This window comes from Miniopterus natalensis, chromosome 13 (genome assembly GCF_054644295.1).
Source record: "Miniopterus natalensis isolate mMinNat1 chromosome 13, mMinNat1.hap1, whole genome shotgun sequence".
NCBI lineage: Eukaryota > Metazoa > Chordata > Mammalia > Chiroptera > Miniopteridae > Miniopterus > Miniopterus natalensis.
In genome coordinates, this window is record NC_142093.1 from 32,945,092 (window position 1) to 32,969,881 (window position 24,790).

At 36.3% G+C, this 24,790-nt stretch overlaps 1 protein-coding gene and 1 pseudogene across 4 annotated transcripts in view; one reads left to right on the top strand and one right to left on the bottom strand.

Annotated features, from left to right (window-relative positions):
• The window catches only part of USP34 (ubiquitin specific peptidase 34), a 183,752-nt gene that overhangs the window by 145,737 nt on the left and 13,225 nt on the right, over positions 1-24,790 (bottom strand). For all 4 annotated transcript variants that reach the window (XM_087823588.1, XM_087823587.1, XM_087823585.1 and 1 more), the window contains exons 2-3: positions 12,194-12,281; positions 6,030-6,438 (exon numbers count right to left, since the gene is read on the bottom strand). In XM_087823588.1, coding sequence (XP_087679714.1) covers positions 6,030-6,438; positions 12,194-12,281 — 497 coding nt within the window. The remainder of the gene's footprint in view (positions 1-6,029; positions 6,439-12,193; positions 12,282-24,790) is intronic.
• LOC148091640 (large ribosomal subunit protein eL31 pseudogene) lies at positions 21,296-24,222 on the top strand (annotated as a pseudogene).

The window sequence follows — 24,790 nt, forward strand, 5'->3', positions numbered from 1 at the left end:
TTTGACAGGATGGAGAAAGAGGAAAGGTTTAGGCTTTTTAAAGTCTGTATTTTGTATATTCTATATTTCTTGGTCACAATGAAAATGTTACCTTTATAAAAGAGAAAGCAAGATACTCTCATCTGAAAAAAGCTGCCAAAGGAACCTACTCATTCGTTACTATTACCTGTTTTATATATTTAAGTTTCCCTGCTGAAATAGTTTCAAAACAACTCAGAGCATCATATAAAACTAAAAAAATTTCAAAATTACCAAAAACTGTCCTAAGAGAGGTCAGAACACTTGTCAAATAAGTGTACTAAAACACCTAAATCTATTCCCAACCCTCTACAACCAGGGCCCCAGTTAAAGCTTTAACTTATTTTTATCAAACCTTTCATCTTCAAAAGGTCCAAAATATAAGAACTGCTGTGGTATTATAAGATGCAGATTAATGAACCTGTGAACCATGCTGAAAATATTAGCTAGGAGTCCGGATTTCTAGTGCTACCTTGGACACAGCTAGAAAAATCTTAACAGAATTCTATTTTTTTTTTAAATATATCTTTAGTGATTTCAGAGAGAGGAAGAAAGAGGGAGAGAGACAGAAACATCAATGATGAGAGAATCATTGACCTGCATGCCCCCTGCAAGGGATTGAACTTACAACCCAGGCATGTGCCCTGACTGGGAATAGAACCATTATCCCCTGGATCATAGGCTGATGCTCAACTACTGAGCCACACCAGCCGGGCAGAATTCTATTCTGATACACAAAATGCAACATCTATTTTGGTTACTCAAAAGAACTGTTTTACCATTTTATATTTCTACTCTGGATACATGAAGACAAAAATCCTAACAGTGTTATTATAATCATATTCTAAGCAGCATATACAGTTAAAATAAATCTATAAGTAACAACACTAGGAAGTCTTGCTAAAAGCTAAATCAATGTAACTTTTCTTTTAAAAGTTCTAATTTTAGATGACCCTGAAAAGGCCTTAAGAAACCTATCAGGAATTTCTTAAGTTTTTGTTCTTTCCCAAAATTTCACATTTACTTAATAAGATGGTGCCATTCTATTTCTAGATATAAACAGAAATTCATCTATTTTTTTTAAAGAAAAAACAGAAATAAATGAATAACTAGAAAGTAATTTTAAATCTAATTAAGCAAGTGCTATTTCATCCATGATCAACCATAAAGAACTGAAGGCCTATAGATTAGAAGTAAAATTTTTGCTTAAAAATAAGTCATTGGTGTTGGAACTACATAGTAGTGATAGTTGCAAATACACTAAATTGTATACTTTAAAAGGATGAATTAAAAATACGTAACATTTTAAATTTTTAAGAGTGAATTAAAAAAGTGAGAAGGGGCAAGAAAAACAAGTCTACATTCAGAAATTTTGAAAATAAAACAATATATAATCTTCCTGATCATATTATATATACTTTTAACAGAAACACAGTGGTTTCCCTCCTTTCTACAATTTTTATATTCTTTTTCGCTCTACTTAGAAATAACACTAGGGCAATCCCTTATTTCATAGAATTACATATAATTATTCAGAATTAGTAAAAAGTATGTAACTTGTCACCCAAAAAAACTTTTAACCAGAATATTACTTATTTCCAATTACTACATCTTTATTTTATTTTACTATATCTTTATTGATTTCAGAGAGAGGAAGGGGGGGGGAGAGAGAGAAACATTAATGGTGAGAGAGTCATTGATGGGCTGCCTCCTGCATGCCCCCTACTGGGGATTGAGCACGAAATCCTGGCATATGCCCTGACCAGGAACTGAACCATGATATCCTGGATCATATGTCTATGCTCAACCACTGCGCCACGCCAGCCAGACTACATCTTTAATTATCAATTTCAACAGGAGGAAAAGAATGGAGAGAATGGAGGGGGAAGAGAGGCTCCAAGTTCCCGCCCATCCTATTCACTAGAGGTAATGGATACAATACTAAAAATAATTACTAATAGAATATCTACAGCACCTTGACTTACAAAAGAAAATAATATTATTTAAAACTAGTATTGCCCTGGCCAGGTAGCTCAGTTGGTTAGAGCATCATCCCAATATGCCAAGGTTTCTGGTTCGATCCCTGGGTAGAACACATACAGGAATCAACCAATGAATGCATAAATCAGTATCTCTATCAATAAATTTTAAAAATCTCCATACAAAAATATAGTAAGCTCTACTGCATCGCAAAACAAGCATTGGTTTTCTTAAGATATCTCTATTTATGTATATATAGACACACACATATAATTTTATACACATGTGCAACCAAGGTTTTGCTACTAAGACCCTTTAAAACAGCTGACTCTTAACATATTTAATTATACAGCCAACAGGACAGAAACTAGAAATTCTAGAATATTTGTAACAAATCTTCAGTAATATATTGGAATCTTGGGAAACAATTACTATGAACAGATTAAAGAAGCGCACATAAATTCTGTATAAGGCGATTAGAATTCCGTATAATACAAGAATATAAGAATACAGAATTCTATATAAGGAGATTCCTCTTTTAGTATGTCTAAGAATGTTTTTTATTAGAATTTTACCACAAACACCTCACGAACCATTGCTTTCAACCAGGCAGTCACAAGGAACAATCCTAAAGAATAATGAGGCACTTTATTCCAAAAGGGAAAATATAAGGGAGTGTGACTATGCCAACATTTAGAGATTACCATCTTTGAAAATCTTTTACTTTTTTTTTAAACTGACGAGCAAACTGATTTTAGGAACAAAACAGCAGATTTAGTATTGCTATAGTTCTATTAAGATATTTTTAACTGGGGGAATATTTCTAGGAAACACATGAATTTCATGTCTTATCTAGGTCCCTAACCAAAGTATTCTTAGCATCTTTCAATTATTAAGGCATTAATACACTATTCATATGGTGTTAAGATTAAATTTAGCAGATTTGCACAGATGAACCCTTTTTGTTGAAAAATGATTCTCAGATCACACCTTTTAGAATGTTTAATAAACACCTATGTCATGTAAACAATTCATTAAAAGATTTCTATGTGGGAAGATAATAGACTAAGAATTCTAGAAGATAGAGCACAATCTGATTTTTTTCCTTCTTAAATCACTTTATTCCATTAAAATACATACAAAACCAGAGGATAGCTATATAATAAAAAGTAGCAAAACCAAAATTTAAATAACGATACAGAGAAGTATTTGTATCTCTAACATATAAAGATCACATTCAAATTTCTAAGGAAAGCAACAAGATGCCAACAGTCAATTCCCAAAGGACAGCAAAAAAAGAGTTCATTTAAGAAGAAATGCAGCTCGGCCGGGCGTGGCTCAGCAGCTGAGCAACGACCTAGGATCCAGGAGATCGAGATTCAATTTCCAGTCAGGGCACAGGGCACAAGCCCAGGTTGTGGAGTTGGTCCCCAGGTGGATGCATGCAGGAGGCAGCCGATCAATGACTCTTTCATCATTGATGTTTCTCTCCCCCCACTTCCCTCTCTCTGAAATCAATAAAGATATAAAAAGAAAAAGAAAAAAGAAGAAATGATGCAGCCCTAGCAAGTTTGACTCAATGGTTAGAGTGTCGGCCGGAGGACTGAAAGGTCCTAGGTTCCATTCTGGCTAAGGGCACGTACCTCAGTTGCAGGCTCAATCCCTGGCCCAACCAGGCCGAGTGTGGGAGGAAACCAATGTCTCTCTCTCACATCGATGTTTCTCTGTCTCTCTCCCTCCCTTCCACTCTCTCTGAAATGCAAAGGAAAAAATATCCTCAGGTGAAGATTAAGAAAAAGAAATGCAAGTAGTGAAGAAATACAGGGAACAAAGGTTTATCCTTATTTGTGATCAAAAACATAGAAGTTACACTTAGTAAATTAGCTCCCCCCAAAAAATACTTAGCCAAAGAGCAAATAAAATTAATGAGACACAACTCCATTGTATAAAAAAATACTTACTGCAGCAGGATTTTTGCACATGCTTTTCCCTCTACTTCATTCATATGGCTCAACCTCTTAACTTCATTTAAGAATCCCCTTAAAACTTGCCTTCTCAGAAAGGCTTTCCCTGACATCCCTGCCCAAACAGCATACTTTTTCCTCCTCTTTTTCAATTTCCTCCAGAGTCCTATCACTATCTGATATTTCATTGTTTATTTACTGCCTATCTCCCTAAATAGAATAAAACCTTCATAAAGTCAAAATCCTCATCTACCTTTTTCACAGCTTTGTCACTAGACATAAAACAATGGCTAGCAGACACTTAAATATTTGGTAAATCGATGAATGATTAAATAGTGAACAAAAATATACATTTTTAAAATATTTTCTTTATCAGTGTAATCATAAGGGAAAATTCAAAAGTAAAATCTATGCAATAAGATGTTTATTAGTTCATTAATTATCATAGCAAAAGAGTGGTATCCATCTAAACAACAGGGTTTTGGACATTAATCCATTTATTCAACAGATTTTTTTTTTTGAGTGCTCACTATGGAGCATAATCTGACTTAAAATATTCTTATGAAGAATTCATTCTAATAGGGAAAATACCCAACTCCTAGGCTATGTTTTTAAATAATCTCAATTCAATGTGAAAATATTTTCAAGAAAGAACCATTTTTTTCTAGATGAAGAAAGAAGTTTAAGGAAATCAGTATGAAGGTTACAGAACAAATAAGCTCAAGAAAATAGGTAACTTTTTTTTAAAGCATGTGGTAGATTTGTTAATGGCCCCAATTGTTCCCACGCTAGAATGCACAGACAACGAAATATACTAAATTTAAAATGAAACTTTCTCTCTCCTTCCATCCAGAGATGAAGTTTACCTCATACCCATTTTTACTTGGGCTGCCCTTGTAAACTGCTTCAAACAACATAATGTGGCAATATTGATGCTGTGTGGTTTCAGAGACTGGAAGCTAAAAGGTCTACCAGCTTTTATTTTTTTCCCTTACTGGATCAATGCTAAGACTGCCATGTAAGGAAGCTAGTCTATCCTAATGGAGAATGAGAGGGAATATGGAGAAAATCTAAGGTACCCTAGACAACAGTCAGCACCAACTGTCAGACATGAAGTTGGACCTTCACACAATCAAAAGTAAATGCAGCTGCATAAATGAAGCCACACAAAACCAGCAAAGAAATTGCCAGGCCAACCCACATGAATAACAATAAATCACTATTGTTTTAAGCCACTAATATTATACATTGCCACATAACTGCCTCAATTCCCACTATGTTTAGAAAGAAGTACCATTATCTATTACAAATAAACCTAAGGTGGGTTACTAAACTCTTAGAAAGGCTTGTAAAATTATTATTCATAGAATGAGTCAAGCACCCTGACTTAGCAAAAGAAAATACTATTAAAACTAGTAGTTATTTTTTAAACAATGAGATACCATTTGTTTTTTAACTATATTTTTATTGATTTCAGAGAGAGAAAGGAAGAGGGGGAGAGAGAGAGAGAAAGATCAATGATGAGAGAGTCATTGATCGGCTGCCTCCTGCATGCCTCCTGCTGGGGATTGAGCCCACAACCCAGAGATGTGCCCTGACCAGGAATCGAACTGAAATCTCCTAGAGCTTAGGTCAACGCTCAACCGCTGAGTCATGCCAGCCAGCCTAGTACTTTTTTTTTTTTTTTTTTTAGCAGTTACGTTTTTGACGAAGGGAATTCCAAATTCTGTTACCTATGCCTCTAAGAATGAAATTCAAAATTCTAAGTTCTTCTTTTTCCTCAATCATTACCTTTTGAAAGACTAACAACAGAGCATAGATCTATATCAGCAAAATGTTTGAATCACTGACAAACAGTTCAATTTATAAATCCTTCCGTAATAGGACTATGCTGAGCAAATGTTCAACACAAGTTATTACAGGAATAGTAGAGAGAAAACTGGATTTTTATAATAATTTTTATAAAATTTTCAACCAATAACTGACTTTATATTTATTCATAAGTTAGAAACTGCCATGCCAACTATAACTTATTACTTAAAATCCACAATACCTATTGTTACATACCTCTATAGTAGGATGAGTATTATGCTTGTAAGCAGTATATAAGGGAAATTGAATTTGAAAAATTTTTGCCACACATAGTAAGAGTTTTTCCTTCTCATCTGTACTCCATAAACTAAAAGGATCAGAACTCTCCTCAGTCAGATTACAAATTCTTGTAGAGTTCGATTTTTTTTCTACTGATTTTTGTCTTTCTGTACTTCCTTCATTACACTCTCTTTCTATATTCAGTGGTTCTTCTGCTTGATTACTCTCATCTTGCCACGTGGAATCTATGTTAATAGTAGTACAATGTTTACAAAGCTGGTCCCGGAGCACTTGAACTTGGGCAATCACTAAGTTAATAAGTGCACACACTACTTGGTTAAAAATCTCCAGATGCTTATATTCCTTGAAGCAGCATAGACATTGCCTGTAAGAAAAAAAAAGAGAAAAAAAATTAATTAATTAATAATTTCTAGAAAAGTAACAATTATACCTAATAAGTAATATAAAGAAAATAAGCAAATACCAAAATACATTTTTTCCAAATGGTTTTTATTTCCCCCTTCCTGATGAAGTAAGTAGCACCATAACAACGTCTATGGATAGCATCACACCAAAAACTGGTACTGTAGTTGATAAAAAGTCACCATATTAGGTTGACAGCTATCATCTCAATTTTACATATTCGTTTATCTGCCCTTCTACACAAAGAACGATTTAAGAATAAGAATTGTGGCATATATCTTTGTTTCTCTAAGTACCAAGTACTCAATATATGTTTAGTAAATACCAGGAAATTGGCCATAATAAAATACCTTATTAATAAAGATGCTTATTTTACATAAGTGGTTTTGTGGTCAATGAAAAAAATCCACATTTTAAAATTAATAATTTGCCTGAAGTCTACTTAAAAGGGGCATTCCTACCCTGATTGGCAGATCAAGAGTTTAGGAACACCACTGTCGTGCATGCATGCGCACACACACAATCATATAAAATAAAAATAAATGTAAACAATAAGAGTCAGTAATTATTACATACAAATCTAATTTTCTTAGACAAGTTAGTAGCACAATGCCTACCATATTGTAAATAATCAAAGGGGTCTGGTGAGTCAATAAGTAAATGATACACAAATACCAGGTTATAATAATTGCATCCAATAATGAATGACAGTTAAGCAACTATTACTTACAATTTTCACCTAGTTATATTATCAAAACATCTATATTGTAGTCCAAATAGATCACCAACTCGTGTAGAAATCATCGCATTTCTCCTGGTGTGGCAGATTTGAAGTATGGCCAAACACTCTTCCCTTTGAGTGAAGGCCAATTTCCCTCCCCTTAATGTGGACCAGATTTAATGAATGGCTTCTAATGAAAAGAATGTGGCAGAAATGACAGTGTATGACATCTGAGACGAGGTCATAAAAGACATTGCCAGTTCTGCCTTGCTCCCTTTTGGATCATTCACTCTGATGGAAGCCAGCTATCGTGTTGTAAGACACTCAAGGAGTAAAGAGGTCCACATAAGAAAATACTGAGGTCTCACACTATCAACAAGCACCAACTTGCCAACCATGTAAGTGAGCCAACTTGGAATATCTTCCAGCCCCACACAAGGTACAGATGACTAACCTGACCAACATCTTGAGTGTAACCTTCTGAGAAATTCAAGCCAGAACTGAACCACTCCCAAATTCCTATCCATACAAACTCTGAGAATAATAAATGTTTATTGTTGTCTTTAAGACACTACTTTTGGAGTAATCTCTTACACAGAAATACCTAAATGATGCATCGCGCCTGTTTTATCAGTAGCAAAATGAAAGGGATTTTACCTCTAAGGCCTCTAGTTTTAAAATTCTGTAATATTACAATTTATATAAGAAGAAAACTAAAGTTTCTCTAACGAATAGTTTCTTTCTTTAGGTTTAGGAAAACCAAGTTCAAAAAGAAGGATAATACCTTTGAATATCTTTCTTTTGTGAAAATGGACTCTGAACACTCCCTCCCACCAAAAAAAACCCCCTTGAAGTCAGATTTGGATTAAGAAAGCCAAAAAGCCAATCAAATTTACTTTAAAAATTCACCGTCAGGAAATAAGCATTAAACTGCTTGGTAACTGACTAGGAAATTAATCTTAAAAAACAAAAATGATATATAAACAAAGTAATGGAAAGTTGGACCTAGGTCCTTATAGACCTAAAATATGTAAGTTCAAGGAGAGCTAAGAGTCTAAGATACACATAAACATCTCTAAAATTATCGTATTACATAAATTATACATTTTACTCTATTACATTCAATTCTGAGTAGTCTAGGTATTTGAATTCTCAAAACAGCATAGCATTTCTCTATTTATCCATACCCACAATGGGAAACAGTGTTTGTTTCTAAATAAAAACATCACTTTCAGCCCAGCAGGTGCGGCTCAGTGGTTGAGTGTCTCCCCATGAACCAAGAGGTCACTGGTTCTGGTTTGATTCCCAGTCAGGGCACATGGCTGGGTTTTGGGCTCGATCCCCAGTAGGGGGCATGCAGAAGGCAGTTGATTGATTCTCTCATCAATGTTTCTCTCTACCCCTCTCCCTTCCTCTCTAAAAATTAATAAAAACGTGTATTTTTAAAAAGTAGATAAGTAGAAGACAACAAAGAGCCTTGACTGCCTAAGGAATATGAAATTTACAAGATATAAACCTAAGCTTGTTTTATAAGTGATGAACAATTTTTAAAAAACTAGCAATGCTTCCAACTTTTAAGGATTATGCCTTGTAGTTTCAATGCATTCGTCAAACATGATATTCCTTTCAGACCCTTATATGCTCTTATGCTTGTGATCTGCTCTTCCCATTCTCTGAATTAGTTTTCCTTTCATTCCTTTCCCAATTACAATATTAAAATGAAATAACGATAATCTGTTAAACCAACATACATAACTAACTTTCCTGATCTTACAGACAAGACAAAGGAGTGGCAGTTGTGTGACTGCTCTATAGCAATTTTAAAATGACATATAATATTTGATGACATGGAGAGATTGATCACAGTAGGCTGTACGTGAAAAATCATATTATCCAACAGACATGTAGTAAAATCAGTTTGTAAAATTTTAAACTGTACTGTTCACAATCTCATACCTAGGTTAGACACCAAAAAAAAAAAGCAATTTTTACTCTACATGGTGGTATACTTTTTTAAATTCCGATCCCCTGTATTTTCTCAAAGATTTTTACAAGTGTATCATTTAAAGAGGAGGAAAAATAATATAAAATATTAAAATGTTTGTAATGCTTATAAATTAAATTCTTATCAACATTGTTTTTAAGCGAACATTCTCTTTTACCTATATTCTAGTTAATACATTTAAAAAATGATTCTTAACCACTGATAATCTTATGGAAGCTGTTATCACTTTTCTCCCAGAAAACCTATAAAGAATATTTTGCATGAAATGTCATGGGTTCATTAGTGCATTAAGATGTATTTATAGACTTCCATGGTCATGGGCCCCAAAGTTAAATGGCTTTATGAGTAGCCATTTATCCACAATGTTAATATAGGCAACAATATTTTCTGATGCCCAAACAAGAAACTGGGAGATATGGGTGAGAATAAGGGCAGAATAGAAAAAAATTTTTACTACAAAGCACTGTGATCCAATTGACTATTTTCACTTTTCTATCAGCATGGTACTTTTAAAAATATGTTTTTATTGATTTTGAGAGAAAGAGAAGAGGAAGGAAAAGAAAGAAAAATGTCTATCGGCTGTCTCCTAAATGCCCCTCCTGGGGATTTAGCCTGCAATCCAAGCATGTGCCCTGACTGGGAATAGAACCTGCGATCTCTTGGTGCATGGACTGATGCTCAACCACTTAGCAACACCGGCCAGGCATACTTTTTAGTACTTTTTACTACCAGCTAAAAACTTTTCATAACTTATCAACATGTGATTAGAATTAGAAATGTTACAAACTGTGTTTTCAGTTAAACTTTTCAAGCTTTAGCTTATGTACTTATGTACCCTTCAATATATATTTCATTTTCCAAAATAAATTTTAACAATTTTAATTAAAATAGGTGTTTGTTAAGTTTCAACAGATACTATGCTAAGCACTTTGTTTCTCTAAAACCTCACTAAGATAGTAGTAACTTTATTATCCTCATTTTACAAATAAGGAAGTAAGAGCTTAGAGCTTACAAAAGTTATTTGTCATAATCATCCAATACACATGTGATAAAGCGGGACTGAAATCTACATCTATGTAGCTCCAAAGCCATATTGTTAACCACTATATTCTGGAGCAGGATGAGATAAAGGGAGAGAGCATCTCTAACAGTTTGGAGTAAACACACTTTGATATTCTGATGAAACCTACAAATTAATGCCTAAACTTGTGTCTATCAAACTTTCCTTTATGCCCGGTCAGCATGTCTCAGCGGTTGAGCATCGACTTATGATCCAGGAGATCACAATTCAATTCCCGGTCAGAGCACATGCGAGGGGGGCATGCAGGAGGCAGCCGATCAATGACTCTCTCATCATTGATGTTTCTCTCCCTCTGCCTTCCTCTCTCTGAAATCAATAAAGACATATATATATATATATATCTTTAATTTCCTTTATAATTTTATTCCTATCCACAGACTTCAGGTTAAAAATTTGTGATACAGGGATTAAGAGTATACATCTAAGATAAAAGTGAATTACAAATGGGAAAATGTAACTCCCACCCATCTCCACCAATAACCAGGGATAAGATGTTAGTAAAATATCATTTCTCTGAACTTCATTTATTTAGTGGCACACCTATAAATCCTGAAATTAAAACTATGATTTTATCCTAGTATAACATGTTGTCACCTAACTGTAGTTACAATAAATTCAAAATTCTGACGCAAATATACCATTTTTAGCAAATCCTTTAGGCTAATAATGTGAATTTTAAATCATTAACATATTATTATTACAGCCCGGCCAGGCGTGGCTCAGCGGTTGAGCATCGACATAGGATCCCGACCGGGATCGGAGTTCGATTCCTGGTCAGGGCACATGCCCAGGTTGCGGGCTGCAGCCGATCAATGACTCTCATCATTGATGTTTCTATATCTCTCTCTCCATCTCCTTTCCTCTCTCTAAAATCAATAAAGATATACTAAAAACAAACAAAAAACAAAACAAAAAACACACACAGTATTATTACAAAATATCCAATCATCTATTTTACCCATAATGAAAGGAACAGCAACCATTGCTAAACTTAGTCAAAAGGAATTCAGGCTGAGACTCAGAAGAGATGCCAATAATGATGGCACATAAATTTTAAATACCTAAAATCTTCAGTCTTTTTTGGAAACAAATTTATGTACCAATTTTATTGACAAAGGGTAAAAAAACATATGGAAAAAAGATGTTTCTGCACAGGAAATACCTTTTTGAAATTAAACTATTCTGATAAACTATCATCAGCTATCCTGTGTGCCTCAGGACAGTCACTTATGTTACCACTGCATTTAATATGTTCATTAATCATTGTACACAATGCTTCAAACATTCTTTACCCATAAAATTTTAGAAGGACTAGGAAGTTTAAACAGGATAAGCACACAAGAAGAATATTTAGCCATAATCAATTAAATCACAATGAGAAACAAAAATTTGCAAATCCTTGAAACAAACTTTGGTTACATTAATCACTGTGTTCCCTAAAGTTTTTTCTCTATATTCTCAATATATGTGTTATTTTTAAATGGCTCTAATATGCATAACTGTTATGGAAAAGGAACAAATGGCAAGTGGATTCCAGAAGGGCCAAAGTGTCCTCTACCACAATAGCAATTTTTTTAAAAAGAGTAAGTTTGTTATAGGCCTCTAGCTATGCCACAACAATTCTTTAATCTCTCAAAATAATTACTTTTAGAATTTTGATCACACCCATATTTGTTAATAATGAAGGCAGGGTTAAAGAAAAAAATGAATTTTTATTTTTATGTTTTAAAAACAAAGCCATAAATGGCCCCATGAGTAAGAAAGGGAAGATTTAATAAATATTGATAAATTGTCATTTAATGACTAAAAGTATACAACCCAACATCCTAAAAGGAAAAACTGATGACAAACAAAGCAAATTTAAAATACAACTCCCAAAGTTAGTCTTCAAAATACTTAAGGATACATACCTCTGTGTCCAGGAATTGATATAAGCAAATATTCTGAGAGTATGTTCCTTTCTGAGCTGCAGTCCATCACCACCTTCTATATCTGATACTAAAATAAAGTAGAAAAAATAAAATTTAATTATGAATAAATAACGCTAAACCAATGTTAAAGCCAATACTTCACCCAAAAAAGCCTAGATTTACAAATGCAAGTATTTCAGGTGACTTTTTTTTTTTTTTTTTGCTTTCACTAAGGAAAATAAATCTTAGTTTATTTACTTAATGAATAATTTGAGCTTAATAAGACATTTTTAAGATATTTAATTCTGAGCAGAAAAATAGAAGACCCTTTGCAATCATTCTAGTGTTGTCTCTCAACTTCAAATCCACCCTTCTGTTCTGTACTTTGTGATGCTGGAGCTGGGACTCTGCAAGCTACATTTTTCATTTCCAGCTGGCTTCCTGTTCAGATCTTCCTTCAGTGCCTACACAGCACTAGAAAAAGACTGAGAGGTAAGAGGAGACCAAGAACATGTTACCTTGCTATATCTGAAAGCATCACTCAGCAGCAGCACTGATTCCAGGCTACAGCTTCTAAGAACCTATCTCATGGTACTCTTCTCTTAGAGGTACCAGGATTAGCCAGGCAGCATCCCTGAAGTCCTAGACAACTCTCTTTCCTTTGTTCCCCCAGCCTTAGGGGACAATGCATGTTTCCTGCAGTTATCGTTGTTGTTGTTGTCATCACCATTTTCTGGGTATCCTCCAGGTTCCCTCTTTGCTCTTTAAAACCTTCAACATCTACTTAATTGCTTCTCTTGATTAAATTCTCTCTTCAGTTCCCTGACTGTACTCTAACTGACATACTGGCATTTCATATACCATATGTACTACTACTACTACTACTAATACAAAAGGAATTTAAAGTTAAATATAATAGCCAACAAGTCTTTTAATGTACAATGTTTGTATAAAATCAGGGATCAGCAAAATGTTCTATAAAGGGCCAGAAAGGGAGTATTTTAGGCGCTGCACGCCACTGAGTCTCTTTCACAACTAGGCAGCTCTGCCACTGTATCTTCTTTTTTTTTGTTAACCCTAACCTGGGGATATTTTTTTCCATTGCTTTTTAGGGAGAGTGGAAGGGAGGAAAGGAGGGGAAGAAAATGAGAGAGGGGCAGAGACAGAGAGAAACAATGTGAGAGAGACACATCAACTGGTTGCTACTGGCTCCCTCTCACAAGCACCCCAACCAGGGGCAGGGAGCCAACCCCTAACCCACGTATATGCACCCTTTACCAGGAATCGAACCCACACTCGATCCCCAGTTCAGGCACATAAGGGAGGCAACTAATTGATGCTTCTCATATTGATGTCGGTCTCTGTCTCTCCCTCTCTTTCTCCCTTCCTCCCTCCCCCTTTACTCTCTCTAAAAAAAAAAAAAAAAAAAATCAATAAACATATCCTCAGGTGAGGATTAACAAAATACAAAGAAGACTGAAATCATATCTAGTATTTTTTCTAACCATAATGGTATAAAAAAAAAATCAAGCTGAAATTTCACAAATATGTGTATATTAAACAACAGACTTCTGAGCAACCGAGTCAAAAAAGTCAAAAGGAAATTAAAAAATTGCAGCAAAAGTAGTCCTAAGAGAGAAACTTATGAATGCAATATTAAGATTTTTTTTTTTAAATCTCAAAACACCTAATTTTACACCTCAAGAAACTAGAAAAAGTACAAGCTAAGCCCAAAGTTAGCAGAAGAAAGGAAATCACAAAAATCACAGCAGAAATAAAATAAAGACTAGAAAAAACAAACCAATGAAACTAAAAGCTGGGTTTTTTGTTTTTTTCAAGATTTTTTTAAAGGACAAATCTTTAGCTAGACTAAGGGAAAAGGACAACACTCAAAAGAAATAAAATCAGAAATAAAAGAGGAGACAACTGAGGTATCAGAATTGATACCACATATCACAAGGGACAAATGAAAACAATCATAAGCCAACAAACTGGACAACCTAAAAAAATTAATTTCTAGAAAGATACAACCTACCAATGATACTGTTGTAATTAACTAGCAAATATTAGTAACAGAAAGGAGAGAAAGCCGGACATTATAAGCATGGTCATCTGGGCAGCTTCACCAGGGAGCTGCTACTTAACACTCCCCAGGAAACCACCGGTCCATTCCCTGATGATTACTGGAAGAAGGGGTCCGACAAAGGGGAAGATGGGCACTTGCTCAGTAAAGTCAGGGTGACATAGGGAAAATGCCTGCCTGTCAGTCTAGCCTGGGGAACCATGGATTGGCTAGAGGGGTGGAGCCACAAGAGTGTGAAATCCTGAAGGATTCACTGGTTAAGCTCCTGGTTAATATCTCCAAAGAAAAGTTTGCTCTCTTGTTCCTCTTGTGCTCATGTTTCTCGCTTGCTCCATGACCCGCACTCAACCCTGCCATGTGGCGCTGCCACACAGACCCCACATGCAATGGACTGCAGCTGGGAACATAAGCTAACCTAGCCAGATGCTGGACTGGACTGGACTTTAATATGGAGCGACAACTCTGGGCAGTGGTTTTAATTCTAGCTCTGCTAAAGACAAGGCTGGACTTCTTCCACGGCTAAACAGAGGTAGTTGGGACCTTGGAAGGGTTCCCCCCCCCTTAGTGTTACCTCATCAATAAAGCTTCCCATGTTACCTCATTCTCCCATGAGGGACTCAGGAAATTCTTGTTCCTGCAGCACCCCAAGAAGCCCACTTCCATCAGTGACAGGTAGAGACACAGAGGATACCCCATCAATAACACCAAGACTGAATCATGAAGAAACAGAAAATCTAAACAGACCAATAATGAGTAAGGGGATTGAATCAGTTATCAAAACCTTTCAACAAATCAGTGATGAAGTCTACCAAAAATTTAAAGGCTAACACCAATCCTTTGCAAATTCTTCCAAAAAACTGAAGAGGGAACATCCCCAAACTCATTTTACAAGGACAGCATTACTCTTATACCAGAGCCAGAAAAAAATAACTTCAAGGAAAGAAAACTACAGACCAATATTCCTGATGAATATACATGCAAAAATTACTCAACAAAATACTAGCAAGCCAAACTCAACATCATATTAAAGGATCCTATACCATGATAAAGTAGGATTCGTCCCTGGGATGCAAGGATGGTTCAACATATACAAATCAATAAACATGATTAGTCACTCATAGAGTGAAAGATAAATATCTTAGGATCATCTCAATAAATGCAAAAAAAGCATTTGACAAAATTCAACATCATCATAAAAACTCTCAAAACTGGGTATAGAAGGAATACACCTCAACATAATAAAAGCCACCACAATGTTGTGATCTATAAGAAATATATATATATTTGGTCATTCAGGCGATCAAAATATATTTCTCACATATACAGGGTGGAGACAAAAGTAGGTTTGAAGTTCTGAATATGCAAAACACCACGTTTATTCTTGTATTATTTTCCAAACAAACAGCTGTAAACCTATTTTTGCCCCACACTGTATTTGGTCTTCATTCATATTCCCTAGCTCATAGCTCCCAAAATTCTTGGAATTTTCTAAGCTATCCCAGGGAAAGGGGAATGTCTTTTGTTATTCCAGAGAAAGGGAAACAACTATTTGTCCCTCATCCTCAGTTCCTGAAAACACTCCAGAGCCATAAAGGTGAAATGGGTGTCTTGTTATTCCTAACAAGCCCCTTTCCTGCACAACTGGGTTTATGTTAACGAAGGTAACTTCTGTAAAGCACCTAAGGGGGGGGGGGGTCCAGGAAAATCAACCATGAATAGCAGGATGGAACTTTCAGTCCCACCTCCATTACCAGGGAGAGGAGAGGCTATAGCAATTACCAATGGTCAATGAGTTCATCAATTATGCTCACATAATGAAGCCTCCACAAACAACGAAAAAGAGGTGGTTTGGAGACATTCCAGACTGGGGAACTAGAATGCTTCCACATGTCACAGTGCTAGGCCCCCAGCTCCACCTTATATATCTCTTCATCTGGCTGTTGATTCGTATTCTTTAATATTCTTTGTAATAAATCAGTAATCTACTGAGTAAACAGGTTTCCTGAGTTCTGTGAGCCATTCTAGCAAATTAATTGAACCCAAGGAAGGAGTTGTGGGAAATTCTGATTTATAACCAGTCACTAAGAAGTACAGGTAACAATCTGGGTCTGTGGTTAGTATCTGAGGTGGAGAGTGGTAATGTGGGACTGAACCTTTTATCTGAAATTTGATGCTAACTCTGGGTATAAACTGTCATAACTGAGCAGAATTGATGACTTCTGAAACAGTTGTGTCCAAGAACTGCTTGTTTATGTGGGAAGCCTCCACACAAACACACATTGGAATTGGGTCCAGGAACCCAAAATAGCTATATGTGACAAGCCCACAACTCATCATATTCACCTTTATCGGACGAAAGGGAACTTTAGTTCCCGGCAAGGAGTGGGTCCCGTTGGCTGAATGGGAACTTTCGTTCCCACTTCATTTGAATTATTTCTTGCTCCTTCTATGATAAGATAGAGGCAAAAAAGTAAATGCCTGCAGAGCTGAATTTAAATGCCCAAAAAAGCTCCGGCCGGGAGACCCCACTATGGGAATTTAAATGCAGTCTTTTAAAGGTTCAATGGTGAAAGTTTTTCCTCTTGAGAGAAGTAACAAAACAAGGGTACCCACTCTCACCACTCCTGTTCAACATAGTATTGGAGTTGTCTCTCTTTGCAGATGGCATGACCTCATATATAGAAAATCCTAAAGACTCCACCAAAAAGACTTATAGAATAATTCAGTGAAGTTGCAGGCTACAAAATCAACATACAAAATACACTAACAAACTACCTAAAAGATAAATACAGAAAACCATCCCATTTACAATAGCATCAAAACAACAAAATACCTAAGCATAAACTTAACCAAGAAAGTGAAAGATCTGTACCAAGATGAAGGAAACTGAAGAAAATACAAAAAAGAGAAAAGATATCCTGTGTTTACGGATCAAAATATTTTTAAAATGTCCATACTACTCACGGTCATCTATAGAATCAATGTAATATCTCAAAATTCCAATGGCATTTTTTACAGAAATAGAAAAAAATCCTAAAATTTGCATGAAACCACAAAAGATCCTGAATAATCAAAGCAACCCTGAGAAAAAACAAAGTTTAATCACACTTCCTCATTTCAAATTTATAATAATCTAAATGATACTGGCATAAAAACTGATTCACCAATGGAATAGAAAATACAGAATACCATGCATATATAACCAACTAATATTTGACAAGGAAGCCAAGTATATTCAATGGTGAAAGGATAGTCTCTTCAATATGTGGTACTGAGAAAACTGGATATCCACAGAGAAGAATGAAACTGGACCCCTTTCTTGCACCATACAAAGAACTAATACAAAATGGATTAAAGACCTGAATATAAGACCTGAAACTGAAAACACTGGGCAAAAATTCCTTGATACTGGCCCTGGCAACGTTTTTGGATGTAACACCAAAAACATGAGCAACAAAAGCAAAAAATAGCCTGGCCGGGCCTGGCTCAGCAGTTGAAGGTCGACCTAGGATCCAGGCGATTGGGGTTCAATTCCCGGTCAGGGCGCATACCTGGGTTGTGGGCTCAATCCCCAGTCGGGGGAGTGCAAGAGGAAGCCGATCAATGACTCTCATCATTGATGCTTCTATCTCTCCTCCTTTCCTCTCTCTGAAATCAATAAAGATATATTTAAAAAATAAAAATAAAACTAGCCTGTCAATTTAAAAAAAAAAAAGCAAAAATAAACAAGTAGGACTATATCAAACTAAGAAGCTTCTGCACAGCAAAAAGATCAGTCAACCTACAGAATGGGAGAAAACATTTGCAAACCACTTATCTTATAAAACGTTAATATTAAAAATACGAGAAACTCATACAACTCAATAGTAAAAAATATCGAATACAATTTAACAATGGGCAAAGAACCTGAATAGACATTCTTACAAAGAAGACATACAAATGGTACATGAAAGATCTCAATATCAAAACTACAATAACTATGATCTCACCTCTGTTAGAACAGCCATTATTAAAAAACCAAGTGATAACGTGTTGGCGAGGATGTGGACAAAAGGGAACCTTACTACACTAAAGATGAGAATGTAAACTGGTATAGTTACAATATAAAACAGTATGGAGGTTCCTCAAAATATGCAAAAAACAGTACCATATAACCCAGAAATCCAACTTCTGAGTATACGTTAAATGGAAATCAAAGAAATCTCGAAAAAGTGTCTGCATTCTCCCCCGTCTCCCCCGCACCCCAGCCAAGTTCACTGCAGCATTACTCACAATCGCCAAGACTTGGAAGCAACCCTAAGTGTCCACAGATGGATGGACGGACGGACGGATGGATACGGAAGACGGGGTACATATACACAGTGGACTATTACTCAACCATAAAGAAGGGAACCCTGCCACCTTGGATGGACCTTGAAGGTGTTACACTAAGTGAAATAAGTCAAAGAGAGAGACAAATAGTGTACGATCTCATATATAAATCTAAAAAAGCTGAACTCTTTGAAAAAAAGTAGAAGTTTCTAGGAGCTGAGGAGTAGAGGAAATGGAAAAATGTTGGTCAAAGGGTACAAACTTCTAGTTATGAGTAAATTCTTGGGATCTAATGTACAGTGTGATGACCATAATTAATACTGTATTAGGGCCCTGGCCAGGTAGTTCAGTTGTTTGGAGCATCATCCCGATATGCCAAAGTTGCAGGTTCAGTCCCTGGTCAGGGCACAACACAACCACCAATGAATGGATAAATAAGTGGAACAACAAATTGACATTTCTTTCTTAATTAAAAAAAATATATTTTTATTTATTTTTAATATGTATTAGGATTTCAGAGAAAGGAAGGCAGAGGGGGAGAGACAGAAAATCAATGATGAGTCATTAACTGGGTGCCTCCTGCAAGTCCCCTACTGGGAGTCAAGCCTGTAACCCAGGCATGTGCTCTGACTCAGAATCAAATTGCAATCTCCTGGATCCTAGGTCGATGCTCAACCGCTGAGCCACACTGGCTGGGCTCCCATTGTTTGTTTTTTTGTTTTGTTTTCTTTTTTAAATATATATATCTTTATTGATTTCAGAGAGAGGAAGGGAGAGGGAGAGAGAGATAGAAACATCAATGATGAGAGTCACTGATCGGCTGCAGCCCACAACCTGGGCATGTGCCCAGCCCGGGAATCGAACCCCGATCTCCCAGGTCCTAGGTTGATGCTCAACCTAGGAATTGAATTGTGACCACCTGGTTCATGGGTCAACGTTCAACCACTGAGCCAGGCCCACCCAGCCCTCTTTGTTTTTCATATGTGGTCTGTAGTCTTGTTTTTTGGTATGCTTGTTTTTAACTTCATTATAGAAAAATTTAGTAAGTGGGTAGGTTCATGGGCAGTGATATTTATGTACCCATCGCCCAATCAGCATTTACCAACTTATGGGCATATTTGTTCTATATGTACCATACTCATTTCCTTTCCCCCATTCACTGGATAATTTTGAAGCAAATCCAGGCATTACATGTTATCTGTGTTTCTGTATAAGACAAATACTTTTACTATACATAACCACAATATCATCATAGATAAAAAATTAAGCAGTTTCTTAATATAAGACATTTAGTGGTCAAATTTTCCTTGTACTCTAAATTTAAAATTTTAAAATTTTTCTTTAAAATTTGAATCACTATTTACATTTTGAACTGCATTGATTTTAAATGTATAGTTCCATTCATTTTGACAAATGTATACACCATGTAAGCACCAGCAAAACTGAGTATTTCCACCACCCAACCATTCTTATAGCTGCTGATGTGTTTTATTCATCCCCAGCTTTGAGATATAATTGACACATAATATTGTGTAAGTTTAAGGTGTACAACATCATGATTTGATACACATATATGTTATAAAATGATTATCACGGTAAGATTAGTTAAAACATCCATTACCGCCCTGCCCGGTGTGGCTCAGTGGTTGGCACCAAAGGGTCTCAGGTTTGATACCCTGTCAAGGGAACATATCTGGGTTGCAGGTTCGATCTCCGGCCCTGGTTGCGGTGTGTGCAGGAGGCAACAAATCAATGCGTCTCTCTCACATCAATTGATCTCTCTCCCCGGCCCCATCCTTCCCTTCCTCTCTCCTTTCCACTCTCTTTAAAAAACAATGGGAGCCCAGCCGGGCGTGGCTCAGCGATTGAACGTTGACCCATGAACCAGGAGGTCACAGTTCAATCAATTCCCAGTGAAGGCACATGCTTGGGGTTTCAGGCTCAATTCCCAGTAGGGGGCATGCAGGAGGCAGTCAATCAATGACTCTCTCTCATTACTGATGTTTCTCTCTCCCTCTCCCTTCCTCTCCCTGAAATTAGTAAAAACATATTTTAAAAAAGAGGGAAAAAGAGGCTCATTTTCAAAATTTGTCCATTTTGGTACCTCATTCCTTTTCATGGCTTAGTAATTTTCCATTCTATAGCTGTATACCACAGTTTGTACTTATTAAATTATATCCTCAAGTCTTATTTTTTTTGATGCTATTGTAAATGGAACTGTTTTCTAAGATTCATTTTTGCATTGTTTATTGCTAGTGTATAGAAATTGAATTGATTTTGTATATTAATCTTGTACAAAACTTATGCTCTGAAAACTGTTAAAGAAGATCTAAATAAATGGAAAGACATCCCATGTTCATAAATCAGAAGACTTAATATTGTTAAAATGGCAATACTCTTCAGCTTTGTAGATTTCCCACACTCCCTCAGAATTCCATTTGGCTTCTTTGTAAATACTGACAAACTGATCCCAAAATTCATATAAAAACTCAAAGGATCTAGAGTAGCCAAGACAATTTTGAAAATGAACAAAGCTGATTCACACTCTCTAATTACAAATCTTACTACAAAACTGCAGTAAGACAATGTAGTACTGGCAGACGGATATAAGTATAGATCAGTGGAACAGAATTGAGAGTCCAGAAATAAACCCATGTATCTATGGTCAACTGATTTTCAACAAAGATGCCAAGATCACTCAACGGGGAATGTATTTTCTACAAATGGTGCTAGAACTGGATACGCTCATGCAAAAGAATGAAGTTGGACCCTTACCTTACATCATGTACAAAATATTGACTCAGGGTAGATTAAAGACCTAAATGTAAAAACCAAAACTATAAATCTCTTACAAGAAAGTATAGGGGTGCCCAGCCAGGCGTGTCTCAGTGGTTGAGCATCAACCTAGGATCCCGGAGATTGTGGTTTGATTCCTGGTCAGGGCACATGTCTGGGTTGCGGGCTCAATCCCCAATCAGGGGCATTCAGGGCATGCAGGAGGCAACTGACTGATGACGACTCTCTCATCATTGATGTTTCTCTCTCCCCCTCTCCCTTCCTCTTTTTGAGATCAATAGAAGATGTATTTTTAAAAAAGGAGGAAGGAACGAAGGGAGGGAGGGAGGCAGGGAGGAGAGAGAGAGAGGGAGAAAGGGGGTCTTTGTGCCTTTGGATCTAGCAATGGATTCTGGCAATGAATAGGACACCAAAAACACAAGCAACAAGAGGAATAAATAAATTGAACTTCATCGATATTAAATTGAACTTCATCAATATCAAAGACTTCCATGCTTCAAAGGACACTACTGAAAAGTGAAAAAACTCATAGTATGGAAGAAAATACTTGCAAATCATATATCTGACAAGGTTATGTGTCTAGAATAAAGAACTCTTACAACTCAATAATAAAAAGACAAATAACCCAATTAAAAAGAGAGCAAATGATCTAAATGGGCAATTCTCCAAAGAAGATATACAAATGACAAATAAGTACATGAAAAGATGTTCATCATCATTATTCACTGGGGAAATGCAAACCAAAACCACAAAGATACCACTTTACACCCACCAGGATGGCTAGAATAAAATACAGGTATACCTCATTTTACTGAGATTCGCAAATATTGTATGAACCTCCACCAGCAAAAGATTATGACTCACTGAAGGCTCAGATGATGGTTAGGTTAGCATTTTTTTAGCAAGAAAGTATTTTTTAACTTAAGGTATTGTTTTTTAAAACATAATGCTATTACATACTTAACAGGCTACAGTATAGTGTAATCATAACATATGCATTGGAAAACCAAAAAATTTGTGACTCCTTTATTATGATACATACTTGCTTTATTATGATAATCTAGAACCAAACCCCTAATATCTCCGAGGTATGCCTGTAGTGAAAATAACAAGTGCTGGTGAGGATGTGGAGAAGATGAAACCCTCATACACTGCTGAAGGAAATATAAAATGTGCAGCACTTTGGGAAAGAGTCCAGCAGTTTCTCAAAAAATTTAACTGAGCTACTATTTGACCTAGTAATTCAACTCCTAGCTATATACCTAAGAGAAATGAAAACATAAATCCACAGAAAAACTTTTACCCAAATATGCACAGAAGCATTATTCCTAATAGCCAAAAGGTAGAAACAACCAAAATGTCCATCATCTGATGAATAAACAAAATGTGGTATATTGCATACAACAGAATATTAAGCCATGAAAAGAGATAAAGTTCTGATACATGCTCCAACATGGATGAATCCTGAAAACAAGTTAAGCAACAGTTGTCACAAAAGACAGTATGATTCCATTTATATGAAAGGTTCAAAATAAGCAAATACATAGAGAAAGTAGATTGTTGCTTAGGGTCGAGAAGACGAGGAATTTTAAGTGATATTTTTGAGGTACTGAAAGTGTTCTAAAATTGATTGTGGTGATAGCTGCATAATTCTGTGAATATACCCTTTATCCGACGAAAGGGAACTTTAGTTCCCGGCAAGGAGTAGGTCCCGCTGGCCGAATTTAAATGCTGTCTTTTAAAGGTTAATGAAAGCAACTGAGTTGTTTAGTTTTAATGGGTGAGGTAATTGTTTGTTTTGTTCTTGTTTTTAATACCTTATTGATTTTTAGAGAGAGAGAGAAACATCAATCGGCTGCCTCCTGCATGCCCCCACCGGGGACCAAGTCCACAACCCAGGCATGTACCCTAACGGGGAACTGAACCAGCCATCTTCAGATGCAAAGGACGAGCCCAACGAACTGAGCCACAGAGGTGAGCTTTAATGTAAAGCTGTCACAATAATAAAGTAAATAAATAATAATAAAGCTTTGTGGAAATTCCATTTTAAATAGAAACAAAAATACCTAGGAATAATGAATAGAAAATGTGCAGAACCTACATAAATGGAAAAAACCCAAAGAAGTTCACAAAGAAACACAGACCATATAAGTTAAAAAACACAGTATGCGGCCCTGGCCGGTATTACTCAGTGGTTAGAGTGTCAGCCCATGCACTACAGGATCGCAGGGTCCATTCCCAGTCAAGGGCACGTACCTGGGTTAGTTTCGTTTCCCCACCCATCAGGGCAAGTGAGGGAGGTACCCAGACATCTCACATCGATGTCTCGCTCTCTCTCTCCCCCCTTCACCCCTACCTCCCCCACTTCCTTCCTCTCTTCTACTCTATCTAAAAACAATGAAAAAATATCCTCAGGTGAGGATTTTTTTATTATAAAAATGATTTTCAACTTTCCAACCTGGGCCCAGCGGGTTGGCTCCCTCAAAGAAGAGTAGGGAGAAGAAGGGCCATTCTTCCATCAATGAGGTAGTGAGCAGAGAACACATCATCAACATTCACCAGTGCATCCATGGGGTGGGCTTCAAGAAGCATGCTATTCAGGCCCTCAGAGATCCAGAAATCTGCCATGAAGGATATGGGAACTCCAAATGTGCACAATGACACCAGGCTCAACAAATGTGTCTGGGCCAAAGGAATAAGAAATGGCCCATACTTGTATTCCTGTTCAGTTGTCCAGAAAACATGAGATGAAGATTCACCAAACTCTTTATGTTGGTTACCTATGTACCTGTTCACCACTTTCAAAAATCTACATATAGTCAATGTGGATGAGAACTAACCACTGATTACCAAATAAAGTTAATAAAACTGCAAAAATAATTTTTCAGTATTGCACAATCTACTACATACCTGTATGTTTGCTGCCTAGAAACAATTTCACCTTCATGGTCACGACATGCCAAATTTCTGAGATTTGAGAAACACCTACTTTTTTAGCTTATGAGGTTTTGACAGTATCAGCTTCAGGAATGGGTCATAATCAGTTTAAGACAACCAAAACCCACCCTCTTTTAACTCTTTCAAGAATAAGGCCAATGATATATGAAGTGTCATCTGCTATCGAAGTTTTGAAAAAAGAAGCTTCCTTGTTCTCGTACAGTATGTTTCTGAAGATATTCTCTTTCCCTCTGTGTAGCAGAAATATGAGATTTTCCAAACAGCATGGTATAAAGATGGTACAATAGCCATTTCTGCTACCATTAAAAGGGCAAAACTGAAGTCAAAACCAAGGAAGTACAGCAAAGCAAGCCATAAAGAAATGAAGTCCTGATACTGCTATGAATTGATAAATTAAGAGTAGTCTACACCCAAAGATAGTACACACCTGTAATGCTTAGTTATAGCTT